General features: G+C 42.8%; 1 protein-coding gene across 7 annotated transcripts in view; it reads right to left on the bottom strand.

The window, feature by feature from the left end:
• PPFIBP2 (PPFIB scaffold protein 2) overlaps positions 1–19,883 on the bottom strand; it is a 163,764-nt gene that overhangs the window by 15,935 nt on the left and 127,946 nt on the right. For 2 of the 7 annotated variants that reach the window (XM_084853462.1, XM_084853472.1), the window contains exons 10-19: positions 18,410–18,485; positions 11,270–11,355; positions 11,111–11,175; positions 10,844–10,912; positions 9,968–10,028; positions 8,052–8,093; positions 6,928–7,081; positions 4,377–4,515; positions 4,083–4,211; positions 2,466–2,616 (exon numbers count right to left, since the gene is read on the bottom strand). In XM_084853462.1, coding sequence (XP_084709588.1) covers positions 2,466–2,616; positions 4,083–4,211; positions 4,377–4,515; positions 6,928–7,081; positions 8,052–8,093; positions 9,968–10,028; positions 10,844–10,912; positions 11,111–11,175; positions 11,270–11,355; positions 18,410–18,485 — 972 coding nt within the window. Of the gene's footprint in view, positions 1–2,465; positions 2,617–4,082; positions 4,212–4,376; positions 4,516–5,614; positions 5,648–6,927; positions 7,082–8,051; positions 8,094–9,967; positions 10,029–10,843; positions 10,913–11,110; positions 11,176–11,269; positions 11,356–18,409; positions 18,486–19,883 lie in introns of all 7 variants that reach the window. The other 5 variants (XM_084853491.1, XM_084853501.1, XM_084853481.1 and 2 more) reach the window with 3 other exon arrangements.

The raw sequence follows: 19,883 nt of genomic DNA, 5'->3' as shown, positions 1-19,883 counted from the left end.
GTTTGTTTTCTGTTGTTGTGGGTGTGGTCAGAGGAAGGAAGGCACGAGGGCAAGAATCGCCTGCCAATTGCGTCTCCTGCCTCTGCATTTCTCAGTTGGAGGGAGAAGAGGGTAAAATGCCTCCCTGCAACGAAGGGAGACACATCTGATCCCCCACCCCACTAAGCTCAGAAGCAACGTCCTCTGATTTTTCAGAGCACCCTATTAAGTTCAGTGGGGCTTACTTTATTTTATTTATTTATTTATTATTAAATTTATTAATCGCCCATCTGGCTGGTCACCCAGCCACTCTGGGCGATGCACAACATACAATAAAAACAGTTTAAAACAATAAAATTCTACAATAAAAACATTTTCTAAAATACCCTAACCCACCCCAAATGCCTGCTTGAACAACAGCGTTTTTAATGCACGACGGAAGCTCATTAAAGAGGGGGCATGACGGAGTTCCCTAGGGAGGGAGTTCCACAGAGTGGGGGCCACCACAGAAAAGGCCCTCTCCCTCGTCCCCACCAGTCTAGCTGTCCTGGCTGATGGGACAGAGAGAAGGCCATCCGAGGCTGATCTTGTTAAGCGGCCTGTCTGGTGCTGCTGGAGGCGCTCCTTAAGATAGGCTGGGCCGGAACCATATAGGGTTTTAAAGGTCAAAACCAACACCTTGAATTTGGCCCGGAAAACAACTGGTAACCAGTGCAACTCCTTCAGCACTGGAGTGATGTGATCTCGCTGGCGGCTGCCTTTAATCAGACGAGCCGCCGCGTTCTGTACCAGCTGCAGTTTCCGAACCGTCTTCAAGGGTAACCCCACGTCGAGCGCATTACAGTAGTCTAAACGAGAGGAGACCAGGGCATGTACTACCGATGGGAGCAGATGGTCGGGAAGGAAGGGGCGCAGCTGCCGTATCAGATGGAGTTAATACAGCGCTGTCCGGCTCACAGCTGACACCTGAGCCTCCACGGACAGCTGGGATTCCAAAATGACCCACAGGCTGCGGACCTGGTCTTTCAAGGGTAGCCGTACCCCATTCAACACCAGGTCAACATCCCCCAGCCTCCTCTTGTCTCCCACCAAAAGTACCTCGGTCTTGTCAGGGTTCAGCTTCAGCCTATTCCTCCCCATCCAGCCACTCACCGTCTCCAGACATTTGGACAGGGATTCTACGGCCAATCTTGGTGAAGATTTAAACGAGAGGTAGAGCTGCGTGTCATCTGCATATTGATGACACTGCACCCCAAACCTCCTGATGATAGCCCCCAGCGGCTTCACATAGATGTTAAATAGCATCGGGGAGAGGATGGAATCCTGTGGCACCCCACAAGTAAGTGGCCACGGGTCCGAAACCTCCTCTCCCAGTGCTACCCTCTGGTACCTGCCGGAGAGGAAGGACCGGAACCACCGCAATACAGTGTCCCCAATGCCCAACCCCTCCAGGCGGTCCAGGAGGATACCATGGTCAACGGTATCGAAAGCCGCTGAGAGGTCGAGGAGAACCAGGAAGGAGCATTCACCCCTATCCAGAGCCCTCCTCATATCATCTACCAAGGCGACCAAGGCCGTTTCTGTCCCATGCCCAGGTCTGAAGCCCGACTGAAATGGGTCTAGATAATCAGTTTCTTCCAAGTGTGCCTTCAACTGCACCGCCACCACCCGCTCAATCACCTTGCCCAAAAATGGCAGATTTGAGACTGGGAGAAAGTTGTTCAAAACTTGAGGATCCAAGGAGGGCTTCTTTAAGAGCGGTCTTATCACTGCCTCCTTGAGGGCTAATGGCATCACTCCCTCCTCAAGGGAGGCGTTCACCACCGCCTTGATCCCCTCACCCAGTCTCTCTCTGCAGCTCATAATGAGCCAAGATGGGCAAGGATCAAGTAAGCAGGTGGTCGACCATACCGATGAAAGCACCTTGTCCACTTCATCAGGAGGAAGAAGCTGGAACCGATCCCACAAAACCGGTTTGCCACAGGCCGCCTCTTGCTCACTAACTGTATGCACAGCGTGCAGAGTAACACACCTTACTTGAGGGTTGCAGTCTTACAGGGTGATCTTATGTTTACTCAGAAGCAAGTCCCATTGAGTTCAATGAGGCTTACTCCAAAGTAAGTGCCCAGGATTGGGTCCGAGAGAAAACAGTTAAGCTACAAAAACAAGACTCCCCCCCCCCCTTTGCACACATGCCAGGGAGGGAGGGAGGCACTCCCTCAGTTCAAACCAAGTGGCTGCTGTGTAAAGAAGCCTTCCCTTATCCTGCAAAGAAACCGAAAGCAGGAGGGGGAGAAGGGAACGCGTGTAAAGGCAGTCAATTGTGATCCTGCATTTAAAACGGAAGCAGAAAGACCCGTTTTAAATGCAGGATTTTAGGCTGGTGTAGAGATGCCCTTAGTTTACCAGCAATGGTTAATTATTTTTTAGGTGATTGCTCTGAATTTTCCTCAGTAACGGTACTGCTGACATTTTAGAACTCTTACCTTTTCCATGTCCTGTGGTGTTGCTGTTAAAAGTGTGTGGCCAGATGATACCCACTGTCGTGCAAAAATGACATACTGACCAAGACCAAAGTCCTCAAGCCAGTTACAAACTCGTTCAGTGCCCCATTGGGCAAATGGGGCATTATGATCACTAAGAATCAGAACGGAGGTTCGGATTAGTATATTATTATCATAATTATTCATCACAATAATATTTCTAACACTTTGCAAACCATAACTGTCAGACTCACTTTCACAGTAATTATGATGTGGGGGTGGGGGTGGGGGTGGCCACTTAAGTGAAAGGGGACTGAGGCTCTTGAGCCATCTACAGTTGCCAGAAAACAAAGGAGAAGTGGGGATTGGGGCTGGTTATTGCAGTGCAAGAACTGGACCCAACTTCACATATTGCTTGCCTCACAGGGGTAGACTGAGATGCCATGGGTAGGATCCAACCACGTCCTACCGCTGGTGGCCAGCACCGCCGATTCCTGGTGCACGTCTGGCCCCAACCCCAGCAGCAGTGATGTAGTGCTTCCAGGGGCAAGCCCCCAAATGACTGGAAACACAAGGGGCAGGTTGTGCATTCCAAAAACTTGCATTCCCAGTTGGTTGGGGGCTTTCCCCCTGGAAGCACTACATCACCGCCACTGGTGGCACGGGCCGCATGTGCACCAGGAACTGGCAGTGCTGGCCACCAGCAGTAGGACATCATTGGATTCTATCCCATGAGGCTTTGGGCACCAGAAGCTGGACTGGTGGGAAAACATACCCTCCACCTGATACAACTCAACTGGCCCTTTCACATGTTGTTTGGGCACAGAGATGCATTAGTTACCCAGCCTCTTATTCAAAGAGGGTTTCCAAAGCATCTTTGCCCATTTAGAGCTGTCTTCTATTCACTATGATAGTGAATTATTTAAAATTTATAGGCATCATTTGCCTTTGCTCATTGATAGAGTTGGATTATTAATTATTTAAAGGAACGTGAGCATTGCCCAAGTTCACCCAGAAAATTCCTCTATGGTGTCTCTCTACTAGCATGACCAAGAAATGGAACCCAAATAAGGATATACGGTTGAATCGACAGGTGGGGAAGTAGGCAGGTGTACTGAAGTTTATGACATAACAGTAGCTAGGCCATATTGCACCACAGATTCTTCCCGTTGCAAATGCAGGAGAATTTGTCAGTCACTTGAATGACAGTGCTATGCAAATAGAGAAAAGTTCCATTCTCAGTGGTAACTTGCTGTGGGACAAGTCAATGGAATGTAGTCTGGGACAGAGTGTGGAGGGAGGAGGTGACAAAACCTATTCCTGCCCCAGACACTGCTATTAAGTGTCCTTGTAACAGATGAGTTTCACCTGACAATGGGCTAGTTGTTAATAAGAAATTAGAGCTGATCAAGGTTTCCAACCACACAGCTCAAACTATCCCATGCAATTGCAGGTAAGCCATTACTAGTACTTTATTAATGGTAGAAAGAAGAAATGTTGCTGCACAGTTACAAGGTAAGTAGTGTAGTTCTCTGGACAACAGTCAATAAACCAGTGCAAGATGTTTCACTAGGCAATATTTAACAATGCTACAGGAAAAAGCAAGCAATCAGCATTTACTTCTTCTGCCCCTTGGTTTCCTTTGACCGAGACAATCTAGGACCAGCTGTTGCCCGGAGGCCACCTCTTCGAAATTCAACCAAGCCCAGATCATCTCCAGGGAAATTCCCAGACTGAGTCCTGCGTATTCTTTTTGGAGAAATTAAAAATAAACGGCCACCAGGCATTAAAATGCAAGATGCTGCTTTGACATAAAAATGCAAGAAATTTTAAATATAATCAGGACTACAATAATTTCCAATGTTCGTGTGTGTGTGTGTTTTTAAAAAAGACATAGTACCAAAAAGCCCTTACTTTCCCCATATTTTCTTTATGCCTTTCGGACTTCTTTTACTTTCAGGAGATAATGGAGACTGTGCGCCTGATTCTGTTCCTGATGACAACGGTGAAAGGTCATCTGAATTAACTGTACTGTCCATATGGTCAGAGTCCCCTGCGATTCAAAAACACCATTGAGACTATTTATGAAGCCCTGGTTCCACAAAGTAAAACAGGCAAAAGGAAATGCTTCCCCCCCACCCCCCATAACCCCTAATGCACCTTAATTCACTCAATGTTAAGTAACTCACATTTTACTGGACAACATTCTTGAAATAAGGGTCTGTGTATCCTCTCAAATTTATACACTGGGGTTCCATTAACTGTTAGAGGACATCTTTTGGACAGATTTACCAGAAAACTGTGGATTGGTAATATTCATCTGATTTGTACCATGAATACAGGATAGATTTTCAAAAGGATGCAATTTTCTATGGCACTGGAGTCGTAAGACTCCATGGTAGTACCTGTACAAAATATTTTAGTAGAAACAAATTGCTTAAGAAGTTTTTTTCTTTTTGCATAATTAAATGGCAAAAATAAGGAGCATTTTTGACTCCCTCTCCCCATTATAAAAAATTTGCTTCCAAAGTATTAGATGGGGGTTTCAATTACACCTATCATCAATAAGAATCAGTATGAGTTGGAATACATGATTCCCACAGACTAGTTTAGAGATCAAAATCTGATACAGTCTGTCTAAATTTCATCTTAGAGAGCAATCCTATGCTCTTTGAGCACTCTGATATTGGAATCTCTGGGCTTTTGCCAGCATGGCGGAAGAGTCTTTCTAAAAACATTTTTCCCCTCCACAGGTTATTTTTGTTCATTTAAATGTATTGCCATGTTGGTGATATGGTTGGGGGCTGGGAGGGCTGTAGGTTCACAGCTGCTTCCTCTCCATCCAACACACCCATCCCCACCTCCAGGTTGGTGTTCCAACCTTGGGAAGGAAGTCACCATGGAGGTTTTTGCCTCTTTTTCTACCCTCAGAGGAGGAAATCTACGATATCCTATGGCCCCTGGGACAACCTCCTCGGGACCATAGGATTGCTCTCTTTAGAAGGAAAAAAAATGGGCTTTTCCTTTCAGAATTATAAATCAAGCCTTATGTAGACCACTGTCTGTAATTTGTATTTTCAATCAAGAAATACTGAAAAAATCCTAAATTCATCGCTAGCGTAAAAGCTGCACATTCACTAGGTATACAGTACCTAATATTGGTGCACTGACACTCCTGATGCGGTCTTCAATCATCCAAGAACCAGAAAGCCACATGAAGAAGCAAAGATGATGGAAAATTCAAGCAAAACAAGGTTATAGAGAAGCAAAGAAAGTAAACATCCAAAGGCAGGAAATAAAGAATTGACAGGAAGCAAGGTAACAAAGCAGATGAAACTAAATGTTTAGGGTTAAACCCGCTATATATCAAAATGTTTTACAGCGAGAACAGTAATTTTTAAAAAGGATTCATAATGTATTATGTATTTTTTTTTAAAAAAAACCCTGTTCTTATGAAGCAGTCCAAAGCTAGACAGTACAAAGAATAAAATAAAGGAATGTTCTATTTCTCACTTAAATAGAAACCAATCCCAGTAAAATGTGGTGGTGTTTTTTTAAACCCATCCTGCTGATTCTGTAGGCTTAACTATCAGCTTTATTTATAAAAAGAGGTCATAGGGCTTTGCTTTTCCCAGGAGAGCCTATGCATTCAAAAGTTTTGTTTATTATTTCAAGAGGTCTATGCCTTCAAGTGGGTCTCCCAACACTGTAATTAAACAGCAGAGATATGCTACCTCCCTGAGTATGTAGCATACTCCTTTTAGGAATTCCAGTACTGAACTATGTGGCTTGTTCATGGGTGCCAGCAAAATTTGTGCCATTCAGGATAATGAAAATCTCTGTAACTGCAATCTTCAGACTGTGTGCAGGAGCACAAAACGGCATTGGATTGCAACTAGTATGACAGTGCAGCATCAAAACATAGTTAAGCAATAGCTTTGCAGACAGATGTGCAAGGTTATTACCTAAAGTTCAACTGGAAGTAGGCAGTCGGAGGGTGGATGTCCCCTTTTACAGTGCCTTCTCAAGTGTGGCATCCACTGGTTTGCTCTGACAGTGAGCTGTTGCTATTATGAGCAGAGGCCGTCATGCACAGACAACATTATACATAGTGAATTTTAGCACCTCCCGCAATTGTCAAATTCTAGCTTTTGCAGGGGCAGGTAAAACCCCATATAGACATCGTTCTGTACATGCTAATTGATGTTCATGTGACTGACTACACCATAAACATGACCAAGCAGCTAACCGTCCCAAGATCCAGGGAAGTAGGAAATCCACCTTTTACCTTATAGAGCCATGCAGGTGAAAATTACATAGTATTCCCCTTTTAATCCACTGATTAATTACTCCTGGCAACACCACAGGGTTTACTTCTAAGTAACTACAACCTAATTTGCATATCACACCAAGGCATGTTTTTATTTTCACACAGTTAATTTATTCTTCTCCCCGAAGTACATACTCAGGCTCTGTATGCTGTTGTCCTCGTTGCCATTGACTCGACACGTATGTGGAGAAGCAGGTGTATTGTATGCCCCGTTATCACCATTGTGTGCCGGCCGAAGGAGCTTTCCTGGCAAGGTTTGATACTTGCTGCTTTTCACATGTGACTTATTCTGCCATAAATAAAGAAATACTGGACTTAAAATAATTTCTGGAGTTTACTGCATTCATTTCAATTAGAAGTAATCAAAATCTTGTATCTTCTCAAATATGTCGATGTCTGGACAATACATAGGTTTCCCATGGTGGCACTAGGCATTAGCGATATGCTCCCCGTTTTATGTATCAAGATACCCAGGGAGAAGAGCAGCTTTGCTCATGCACTCAGACTGACTACAGTTGTTGTGGCTGGTCAACTAAGCAGAGATATCAGAAGTAAAGTATGGAGGTAGGGTATGGCCTTCATCTGAAAGGAAGGATGGAATGTATGAGCGAGCAGGATCTGACAGCTGTAAAATTCAGAATGGTGAAAACGGTGGCAGATAGCATGTCACATACACTTTTTTTGTATGCCACAAACAGCATGCATTGGTTTATGCTTCCATGCTCCTTTTTGAATCACTATTGATATAATTAAATGAAATATATCACCACCTATTGGACTGTAATCTAAACATGTCACTAGGCTCACAATTGCTTAGAAGCTTTCTCCAGGATGCCTGCCTACTGCTTTTAGTACATGGTCACCTGTGTTCTTTGGAGCCACGGGGAATGGACAGTCTTGCCACTTTGACTGGTGGTGAGTAGCCTATATGGCCCTTTTGTTTCTCCCAACTCTTATCATTCTACTGAGTGGGAAATCAAGGAATGATGTCTTAATATACAGTCACACAAGCAGTTTGACATACCTTCATCCAGCTTCCCCTGTTCTACTAACCAAGACAAATTTTCTTTGAAGTCTGAACTTAAGTTAAAGTATCTGTTACACAAAAGCAAAAACTGAAGCCTTAACTAGTTTGCTCAAACCACCAGTATATGAATTACTTACAGACATACATTCAAAGGAAAACAAAGAGGATAAAAATAACCGCACCATAAAATAATGATTTTCAGAATGGAAATGTTAAAATGGAGTTAATATACCTCTTGTTCTATATCACGTTCTACTGGTTTCCCATCTACATGCTATGAAGTTGCAGGAAGGACAATTTCATAGTGTGAGGGAGAGAAAGTAACAAACAAAATGTTAGTGTAAACACAACGTGGCATTTTTAGTCTGATCTCTAGTGATGATCTGTAAGAATAACAGCAGGTTTATTTTCTCCTCAATATACAGTGTCATGTCACACCAATATTAGCGTGCATCTCTCATTCTCTCTCAGTCTAGAAATACAAGCCAAATCCAGCTTCTACTGAAGTCAACTGCATTTGTGCCAGTGACTTCTACAGGCAGTGTACTGAATCTAAGCAAGTACCTTCAAGTTCTGGGATATAAAACAGCTATTTAACCAATTATTTCACTACAATAATTGATCAGTAAGGAATGACTGCACAACTGTGGATTATTCACATTTGCCAAAGTGAGTATATTCAATGCATGTTGGGGAACAGTATCCCACTCACCCCAAGTTCACTGCACCAACATGCACTGGATGCAACTTCTACCCAGTGCATACCTGCAGAGCAACAAGGTACATCAGTCTGAAATGCCCAGTATTTCCCCTTTGAACTCGAGGGGTAAGGAACATGTATTATTTCATTTAGCTCATCCACATTGGATTCAACATTTAAATAGCATCTTAAGCATGTAGAGATGCTGCAACCATTCTGCTTGTATAAGTATATCCACTTTTTCAAATGTGGTTACATAGGCCACTTTATCAAAGTGAATCTGTGTTATGGGTAGCAGAACAAATTCACTGAAAATTTGGTTACATTGTTGGGCCTACAATTAGAGTCACTATGGGACAGCAGTTTTCAAAAACTATCTAACCCTTTCCAAACGAACATCTTGCAAGTTGTAAAAAAGATTCTACAATGCACACATGTAGAGTGTTGGGAAGCTAAAAGGCCATATGTGAATGAAGAGTTCATATAACACCTCCCTGTGAACTGCAGGGAAAGGTCATGAATTGTAGGCAAACTGTCTTTAAGGCACACTTGTCCACCTTTACTGATTATCTCACTGAAGGTAGAATCCCAGGGCTCCGCAGAATAAATACTGCTGCTATGAAATATTTTAACTAAGCTTAATGTAAATGGGCCATGTCAGTAACAATGCTGATGTGCACCTATGCATTGTTTTGGCCTAAGAGTACCAAGGCTGCGAGCGCTCAAGAGTACAACCTTTGTGCATGTAAGCAAAGCATTTGAGTTTCTGCCATTCCTCAAATTCATGTGTTCAAATTGAACCAGGTTGTAAAATTATTTGCTCAACTGGCCTTACATTCAGCAATGTGTAGCACTGTATCATTCTCAGTGTTTGGCTCAAAGTGCAAGCTATTGTGGTTGTGTTGGGACAAAACAGCTTCTCAGTCAGGTATATGCACATTCAAATTATATATCCCAGAAGAACAATCAGAATACACAGAAGAAGGAGAAAATAGACCATTGAATTCTAGAATAACTAGAGAAGTTATTCCTTCATTCATTCGCCATACACAATACTACAAAATAGCACAAAATGAAAAGTTCAAAGAAAACATGCTGGAGAAACAGTGGAAGTCATTTTGAGGTTAACCACATAGCCTCTGAATACTATTACACCATTCTATTACCTTCAAATTGAATGAATGTGTAGTTTGCTAGTTCATCAAGATTCTGACTTGCATTACATAGACATATTGGTCAGAATACTTTCAGTGTAGTTAGTTTCCCTTTGTTATAAGTGGTGCAATAGAATATAGATTTGGCTGATCTGTAATACAGATAATTCTCATCTTTAATTTCTTTGATCCAAAACTCAAGGAAAGAACAAAAGTAGAATTACTATACGCTGGGCCTTGGATATACAGACACATGCAATACATATGTATTATTGAAAAGTTATTTGAGCCAACCTTTTCCAGGGATTCACTTTGCAAGTCTTCTAGACTACTTGAGATTTTTTTCTGAGATACCCTTAAAAGGATAAAGGCAATAATTAATGTAAATACACACCCACACATCCAAAACGCACACACACTCCGAAGGAATATCCAGAGGTAGCAATACAAACTGGCTTTTCTGAAATCTTCTCTTACTATAGCCTGCAGTCTTAAGGTCCAATTTGTACATGATAAGGACTACAGGTAAAGCTCTTACCTGTATACACATTCCATGCACACCCCATCATGATTAAAAGAACTTACCATGTGCAGTTTGTGTGTAGCATTTGTCAATCTGGGTTGTTAAACATGCCAGTGGTCAATAGCCTGGGTGGCAGCACTGCTGGTGTAGTAAAAAAAAAAGGGCCAGCAAACGTAGTGTTTTTAAATGTGATGGTATGCGTATGAAATGTTTACACTAAGGATGTTACCTGTGGCCAGCATCACATATAAACTGGGCCTGAGAGCCATAAGAATGTGGTTTCCTACCGGGCATGTGAGAATCTTTTTCTTCCCATTGAAATGACAAACACACAGCCCCTGGGACAGAGGCAATTTGTTTGCCAATGGGAAGTAAAACAGAAATGTAAAACACAAAAACTATTGTCAGGCTAAATATTCAATATGGGATTTTGCCCTATGTATTGGCATCCTTTGAAGGAAAGCCTCATTAAGTTAATTAATCGCAAAGCCTGAATTTAGGAAAACTTTTCAGGTGCACTGTAATTCCCAGTGTCCTTTCAACTGGAACTACAGATTGCTTATTTTGGGAGCAAACCACAAAGGATCCCTATTAAAAATGCTTTGGATGATCTGACTGTGAAGTGTTCACGCCATTCTTCTTCTCACCTATTTCGGAGCTCCAAGCTTTCCCCATTTGTCGAAAAGAGGTTATTTGAAGGAATTGGAGAGCTTCCACTGTTAATCATAATGGTGAAGAGACAGAGAATTTTAAAGGAAAATCTTTTATGGCCATTCTAAATCTATATATCAACTACGTTTCATCCTATCTGACCATATATGGTTAGCACAAAAGTAATATTTCCAAAAAATGTTGTGTAACTGAGTATTCAGAGCAACAGTGATTTACACAGAAAAATTACTATATGTTCTTGCCTGATTTCCAGTACTTTTTGTGGCAGAGGGGGCAACATAGGTTGGGTCAATTCCCCTTGAGGTATCTGCAAAAAGCATTTAAGTGTGGGTTTACTTACATGAGAAAAAAACCCAGAATCTCTGTTGTAAATTTAGAAAAGGAATAATGAACCAACCAACCTCTGTTTTATTCATGGGATTCCATTTTCGTAAAGTTGCCTCAAGATCATCTTCACTGCTACCAGACAAAACTCTTTCTGAAGTTCCTGGAAGGATTGACATTTAAAACTGTGCATGGTTGAAGGTTTAAAACACACACACACACACACACACACCACGAGCCAAAACACATTTAGGCCAATTCGAAGAAGCAGGCACCTATATAAACCTGCCCGGGCCCTAAGATCATCTTCCGCGGTCTTTCTCCAGGCGCCAAAGGAAGTGGGGTGGGTGGCTTACTAAGAAGAGGGCCTTTTCAGCTGCGGCACCCAAGCTGTGGCACGAGTTTCCCAAAGAGGCTCACTTGGCGCCTACATTGTGCTCTTTTCAGAGCCAGGTGAAGACTTTTTATTTTCCCATGTATTTTAGTTTTTCAGTTTCTGTTTTAAATCTGGTACTGTATTTTACATCTTCGCACTGCTGGTGGTTTTTATTTGGTTATTATTTTTATATTTTATACTGTAGTTTTAAACTTCTATACTGTATTTTATCATCTTGTATTTTATGGTTTTAATTGTTGTGAACTGCCCAGAGAGCTTCAGCTATAGAAAGAATGCAGCAGGCAAAACCAATTATTTAATAAAACCCCTATGTGTCTTGCTGATCATTATGGTAGTTTGTTCAAGAGTTATATATTACATTTTCTAGATATGTATAGAGGACTTCTCTTTCCAAACAGGATGGAAAACTGAAATTTACAATTCAGTAGGGTTACAGGATTTAAAAGAAAACAAGAACAAAAATACACCATGTTCCTAAACATATTTAGGTCCAATTCACACAACCAGCTGCTCATATTCATAGCTCCCTGTAAACCAAACTGCCCGGATATAATTCCATGTGGTAAGCACATTACAAACTCCCTTTCTCTAGAGTTTTGGGATGTTTTAGCCACTGATACAGTGGAGAGCTGACTCACATAAGAAGCTTACAATATGGAGCAGGACCCATAAAGCAAATCAAACCACAGCAAGTTCCACTGAAATAAGTACAACTTATATCCATCATAATGTAATTTTGTGAGTCTCCTAAAATTCCCAAAGACCATCTTAGATTTAAAGTAATTGGAACAGAAACAGTTACTGAAAATGGTGTAAGTTCAAAGTAAGACATTAGGAATGTACAGACAGAAGATCACCAAACTGATATATCATTACAGTTTTCTTCCGATGAGAACAAGACCTTTCGGACTAAACTTTGCGAATTGAAGAGTACAATGAGTTAATGTTGAATCGAGAGGGCTTTTGATGAAACAACTCATTAACAACAGTCCCAGCAAAAAAAAAAAAAGTATTAAAAGTAAAGATTTAATTGGTCTACTGATGTCAGGGTGGAAACTGAGCTGACAGAACCCCAGAGCAGTTCTGATTCTGAGGATCAGCAATCCATGGGAGAGGAGCCAGCTCATCCCTCACAGGCACAGCAGCTGGCAGAGATTCCTCCTGCCGGCATTCCTGAGATAGATAGTGATCCTAGCAGTGAGAAAGTGTGGGAATGGGGCTTGCTAGATGCTCGACGCAGACGCAGGGAGCGACGAGCGATGGAGGGCGTGGAAAGGAGGCGTAGCGCCCGTTTGGCACACAAGCAACGGCCGCCTCCCGTGGACCCAAGGGAAAGAGGGAGGATCTCTCCCTAGCCCATAAGTTCAGGGTCTTCAAGTTACTCTCCTTCAAATGGGGATCAACTGCCTACTCTGCGCATAGGCCACTCTGCTGTTCCTTGCATAGTCGCTGGTGATTAGCATCTGAAAGAGTCATTAAGTTGTAAAAGGATTAAAGCCTTGAAAAGAATCCTTTCATCTGTGTCTTGAGTTGGCTATTGGAGTCTACTGAAAGAGGCCGCTAGGGCGCTCCTGACAACCATATGTCTAGTATTTAACTAAAATAAATGTGGATATTACAATAACCTCAACTGATGTATTTTTGAAGTTGCTGAAGAAAGCATAGATAGTTCACAGATTTATCTAGTTACCACTCATCAGAAGGAAAGGCCATCTTTAACATTTTCTCTTTCATTGTTTTGGGAATCCAGAATACAGAGTATCCCATGGTACAGCAACAATGGGAAGAAAACATGGCTTTAAAAACCCAGCAGATCCAAACCCCCATATGGAAGGTGTAGATTTAAGAGGAATAATTGTCCAAGTTCTTATTTCTAGAAGTACAGTCTTAGCAGTTACACACCAGAATGCAAAATATCTAAAAGTTTTATATAAACTAGAAGGAAAAGCGATTAAGGGTGCAATCCTATGCATGTTTAGATCGAAAAAGGTCCTACAACTCTGAGCATGCCGGCATGCTGGGAATTTAACATGCATAGCATTGCCCTCTAAGGGCACAATCCTAGCGAGATAGGCTGTCGCCTCTAAACTCGGAGGCGATGCCTATCCTAAGCAGGGCAGAAGAAGCATGGAGGGGATCGTGCCCTCCACGCTTCCCCTGCCCTGCTTTTTTGGCTACACAGCTGATTGCAGCTGTCTAGCTGCAGGAGCACGGAGCGGGAAAGTAGGCTGCTGTATGACACATTGGATGTGTCATACACACAGCTATGCTCTCCCCGCCCCGGAACACCCCCAGCCATGCCCCTTTTCGGCCCCTCCGTGCTCCTCTTGCGAACGTGGAGAATGGGGCTGTTCTACGCTGCCTCCGAGGCAGCGCGAAAGTGGGGGGAGGTCGGTTTTCCAGGAACCGACCCCGAAGCACGGGTCCCGATATCGGTTCCTGGAAAATGGCATATCCTATGGCGGTCTAGCCGCTGTCTAGTGGCAATAGGATTTCTCCCTAAGTGTATTTTTTTTAAAATAAAACTTGGCAGGGAAGAAGGGACCAGAATGTCTGTGTCTGCAGACCACTGTGTTGTCCCACCAATCATTAGGTAACATACATTTTGGCATATATCATTTATTTCAATAGGGGGTTAGCTTATAATTTCTGTAGTGTTCAATTAAAACTTTTTTTTCTTGGCAGTATTACAACTTCAGTGTTTTGGTCAAGTTCTCAGTTCTAGAGGATGTGTAAAGGGGTGAGGGGTGAGAGATGTAGTCAACTTATTTTTCACATTGTTCTATAAAGGCAGTGTTACACATATTAGCCAAATGTTCTGCAGTTAATTATAGCAAACTGGGTCACTGTGGTGTTCTGTGGCAAGTGAGCTCTTTAAAGTTACATTATGTCACTGGAAAATATTACTTCGTGGAATAAAATATTGCCTAATACCATCAATTCCACATATTATGCTTAGAGAAATGCAGGATAGGTTACAAAAGAGGAAAATTACTTCCAGCTTTTCATATATCCTTTGCATAGTCTGGAAAAAGGTCAGCAACTTAATATGGCCTTTTTGCTAGACATATTATTTAAGAAAATCTAAAGAAGGGCTTTAGGACAGGCACTGGCCTAATAATTACTAAATGATAAAAAAAACTTGATGATTTAAGACAGCTTATGATGTTCCAATCAATTCTTTACCATCTCAGCAAACACCCCATCTTTAGTAAAAGCTGTAATGATAATACTGAAACCTATTTAGTCATAACAACTGAGAGCTCATGAAAAGAGAAGGGGTGGAAACTGGCCCTGGAAATCCATTCCTCTCCCTACTCCCACTCCCAGATCCTTTGAACTACAAAAGACCTGCCCCCATTGGAGTTTAAAGTATCCTTGGAGGGTGTGTGTGTCAAATTGTGTTCAGAGGATGCTGGCCCCCATCCTTTAAATCACTTATTTGTTTAATTGCTTTCCTTTGGGTTCACTTATCTTCTTGGTTGGGTTATTCTAAATGCAGACAGGAAGTATAACATATCATGTGGTTGTCTAGTCAGGCAAAAAAAGATACTTTAGTAGACAACATTTCCATTTTTTTTTTAGTGAATTTATAATTCTTTAGAATGACAGACAGTTGCATGACCAAATAAGGATAAAAGCCTGAGATATGGCTAAGCTTTAGTAGAAAGTAAATTAATTCTCACTATCTGCTTTGCTGAATCCCGTGAAAATCAGGGAATATATGCAATAATACCTCCTTAAGAACATAGGCAGCTGCCATATATCAAATAGACCATTGCTCCATCAAGCTCAGTATTACCTAGAATTAGGAGCAAGATGGACAGGCTGTCCTACCTATGCCCTGCTGTGTGTATGTTTTCCAGGAAGAAATATAATGCACCTAGGAATGCATATGAAGGCTAATGACCCATGTGGTATAGGGTTTTCAAAAATCAGTGTGCCAGCCTACACTATAATGGCTAAGTGCTAGCAACGCTTACCACATAAATGCCAAGCAGGGAAGAGCAGGGGTATAATTCAAGAGGTTTCACAACACTGTAGAAAGAACTAGGACTGAGGGTTACTTCGCCCCAGACGTCAGGAAAATAAGGATCATTTCTCTCAGGGCAGCCCCTTTCATGAACAACTAAACTATCCCAATGACCATCACCCTAGTCTCATTTTGGAATGTATGGAAAAAGTCTTTTGATGCTGAAGAACTACAGTGATTCGGATGTAACATTTTCTGGTCCACATCCTATGTAGGGAGTAACTGGCCAAAGACACAATGCTAATATAAGCTACTCAGGCACATCACATATTTGCAACTAGGAAATCGGCTCAGTTGTCACTTGCATGTGTCAGAACTGCTTTTGACGCTACAAGGAGTGTTTTACCATAGGGAAGAATAGTATTGATTATTTAGGAAAAATTGCAGAGGTGTCTCATAGATACATTTATAGCCATAGCCAGCTGTAACCTATAGTTCAAGTCAAGAACAAGGAGGAGAAACACAGCCCCACAAGAGTTCAACATCGGTCTGTCAAAGCATCCTCTAGCCCCATACATCGTTTGGCTGCTGCATAGGCAGGTTAACTCTGTTCAAGATCTGAGAGACTGAAGCATCCCCAGAGGAAGCAATGGGCTATTTGCACATAACAACTTTTCTGTTCAATTCTCTGCATGCATCATAAGGATAAAAGTCCAACAGTCCTGCTTGTGTCCCCAAGCAATATTTGCTCAATATGCTAATAAATGTTCATTGCAGAGTCTTTCAATTTATTAGCTATACTAAAACCCTAATTACTGAGAGGTATTATATGCTTCAGAATTGAAATAATAGCCATATATTAAAAGCTACTGTAAAACAAAGAGATAAAAGTTGTGGCATCCCCAAAACTGCCGATCGTATGCACAACTGCTGGGGTCTATAGGGTCTGAGCCCTCCAAAAAGAGGACTATCCAAGATGTTTTCCCTAAGCATAGTGCTTCTGTAGTCAGTCAGATTGGACAGTCTGGAATTATATACAGTATTCCCTGACAGATGTTGCTTGTTCCATTTATTTATTTATTTCATTTCTATACCACCCGATAGCCAAAGTTCTCTGGGCGGTTCACAAAAATTAGAACCAAAAAAGCGCAGGGTAAAACAATATAAAAGCATTAAAACCAGAATAAAAACTAGCAGCAATGCAGAGATTTAAAATACAGATTTAAAACACCAAAGCTAAAAGACTAGAAAGCTAAAATGCCAAGGAGAATAAAAAGGTCTTCACCTGGCACCGGAAGGAATACAACATAGGTGCCAGGCAAACCTCACTAGGGGGCTCATTCCACAGCCAGGGTGCCACAGTAGAAAAGGCTCTCTTCCTAGTAGCCACCCGCCTCACTTCTTTTGGCAGGGGCTCATGGACAAGGATGATCTTAAGGTCCGGATGAGGATGATCTTAAGCCCCAGGCAGGCACATATGGGAGGAGGCGATCCTTCAGATAACCTGGCCCCAAGCCGTTAGGGACTTTGAATGTTAATACCAGCACTTTGAATCGGGCCAGGAAATGGACTGGCAGCCAGTGCAGATGGAAAAGTACCGGCATAATATGAGCTTGTTGGCCAGTCCCTGTTAACAATCTTGCTGCCCTGTTTTGGACTAGCTGAAGTTTCTGGACCTTTTTCAAAGGCAGCCCCACGTGTAATGCATTGCAGTAATCCAGACGAGAAGTTATCAGAGCATGGATAACTGTAGCTAGGCTATCTCTGTCCAGATAAGGGCGTAGTTGGTATACCAGCCTAAGCCGATAAAAAGTGCTCTGTGCTAATGAGTTCACCTGTGCCTCAAGTGACAGTTCTGGATCTAAGAGCACCCCCAAACTACAAACCTGATCCTTTAGGGGGAGTGAACCCCCTCCAGAACAGGTTGAATATCACCTAGCTGGGCAGACGAACCACCCACTAACAGTACCTCCATCTTGTCTGGATTGAGTTTCAGTTTATTGGCCCTCATCCAGTCCATTATGGTGCCCAGGCACTGATTCAGAACAGCCACTGTCTCACCTGAGTTAGATGAGAAAGAAAGGTAGAGCTGGGTGTCATCCGCATATTGATGGCACCTCTGTCCACACCTCCGGATAACCTCCCTTAGTGGTTTCATGTAGATGTTAAACAGCATCGGGGATAAAATAGAGCCCTGTGGAATCCCATGACATAATTACCATGGCACAGAGCAATAATCCCCCAGCACCACCTTCTGGAATCAGCTATCCAAATAGTAACGGACCACTGCACTGCAGTGCACTGCACTGCAGTGCCCGGACAACCTATCCAGAAGGATACCATGGTCGATGGTATCAAAAGCTGCTGAGAGGTCCAGGAGAATCAATCGGGTCGTGCTCCCCCCGTCCCTTTCCTGGAAGAGGTCATCCCACAGGGCGACCAAGGCAGTTTCCATTCCAAAACCAGGCCTGAAGCCTGACTGAAATGGATCTAGATAATCCGTTTCATTCGAGAGTGCCTGGAGTTGTCCTGCAACCATGTTCATGTGGTTTAGGACATAATTATTGGCATTGAAAAGGCATTTGGGGAGGCTGCCACCCTAAATGCCCCAGCAGTGAATAACACCAGTGAATAACACTGGCAGTTTTGGAGATGCCACAACTTTTGTAAGGTGTCCAGATAGTCAAACCTTTTGTATTTTATGACGTAAGTATTTTGACATGGGCTCTCTGTTTCACCTCATGACCCTATTTTGAGTATTAAATAAAACTATTCATTAAAATAGGTCACAGAATTTTAAAAGACCTTCCATTCAGTGTAATATCCTCTAATATCCTCTAATTATACCTTGAACTGCTATCATGATCTCTTTTACCCTTCGGTACTGGCTTAGCAAAACTGTTAACTCTTCTATCCGTCGGTCCTAAAAAGAAGTAAAGAGAAAAGAAACCAGACAGGCAGATTACAATAGTATCAAAATATCCAAATACAGGAGTCTGTATATATCAGGAGCAAGGTAACACCCATTCATCTTTTCTAGTCCTTGCAGTCCTGGGCCCAAAGTACACAGGTGATTTATTGTGGAGTGAGAGCACATTAAGGTTGTTCATGACACATTAAGGTTGTCGCCACCCCACAGCAACCGCATAGCTTCCCTCTCAAAAAAACACATTTTCACGAAGTCCACTTAGTGCGTCTTTTCCCCTTAAACACAGCTCCCATGTGGTTGCGTTGCCGTGTGCCCTGTTCCCCTGAATTAAATCCTACATACAGGGCATACCTAGTGTTGTGTCTGTGACCTGGCTGTCACCATGCCCCCCCACCATTTACAGTAGCCGCTTTGGACACAGGCTCCTCCTCCCATTTAGCACTATTACACAGTGGCACTATTTGGCTGCTGATCTTTCCTGTTTTTACTTTGCACTACAACATTGCTACTCCACAGTCCTGTAATTGCACAATTGTGCAGTGTCGCATTAGCGCGATAGTCAGAATTGAATTGTACAGGGGCTGTAACTAATGCAGGGAGCAGGGCTTCTGCATTGCTTCTTCACAGTCCTAGGGAGGATTTCCATGACAATAGAAGGAGAAGCAAATAGAGGATTACCCCGATGTTTCAGGGAATTGGGTTTTGGTCTGCATAGGACTCCATGAACGAGTACACCGTACCATTCTATGTTGCTTCACAGGTGGGGGGTTTGGAGTGAACATCATCAGACTGGCAGGGGGCGCTCAACCAATGTGAGAGGCTTCCCCCCCTCCAATACGAGAGGCTTCCCCTCCACACCATCCTTCATTACAGCTAAACAAACATTAGAGAAGCACAGCTGCAGCCTTCTCCCTCCCCTGAAGCTCCCAATGTTGCGAAGAAGCAAAGCTCTGAAGTAATTACTTCCAAGAAGCAAGGAAGCAAACATCAAAGACACACAGCTTTGACATAGGTTTAAGGATCCTAATTTGATTCATGGGAATCTCAGTAACTCTGGGAGTGTGCATTTCGGGAACAAGCCTCATTGACCACAATGGGAGTTATTTCTGAGTAGACACATCTATGTTTGTGCTGGGAAAGACAGGGGCAGGAAAGACAGGGACAGGAAACACCCCTTGACCCAGGTCTTGGTGAAAGGAACACCCCTGGGCAGGGCTAGCATATCTAAAGTAAATGCGGGGGTTGGGGCACACAACAACTATAGCGCAGAGAACCCGACTTAAGGAAAAGAATTGGAGTTTAAGCAGTCTCAGGAAATCAGGTTTTTCTGCGAAAAGCTCCAGGGAGGCTGTGGGATGGCAGCTCACATGTGCCCTGAATGACCTCCAAACA

Source organism: Heloderma suspectum, chromosome 1 (assembly GCF_057233095.1).
Source record: "Heloderma suspectum isolate Gila_16-S chromosome 1, 16-S_ref, whole genome shotgun sequence".
Lineage (NCBI taxonomy): Eukaryota > Metazoa > Chordata > Lepidosauria > Squamata > Helodermatidae > Heloderma > Heloderma suspectum.
This window is presented reverse-complemented; position numbering and strand designations above follow the sequence as displayed.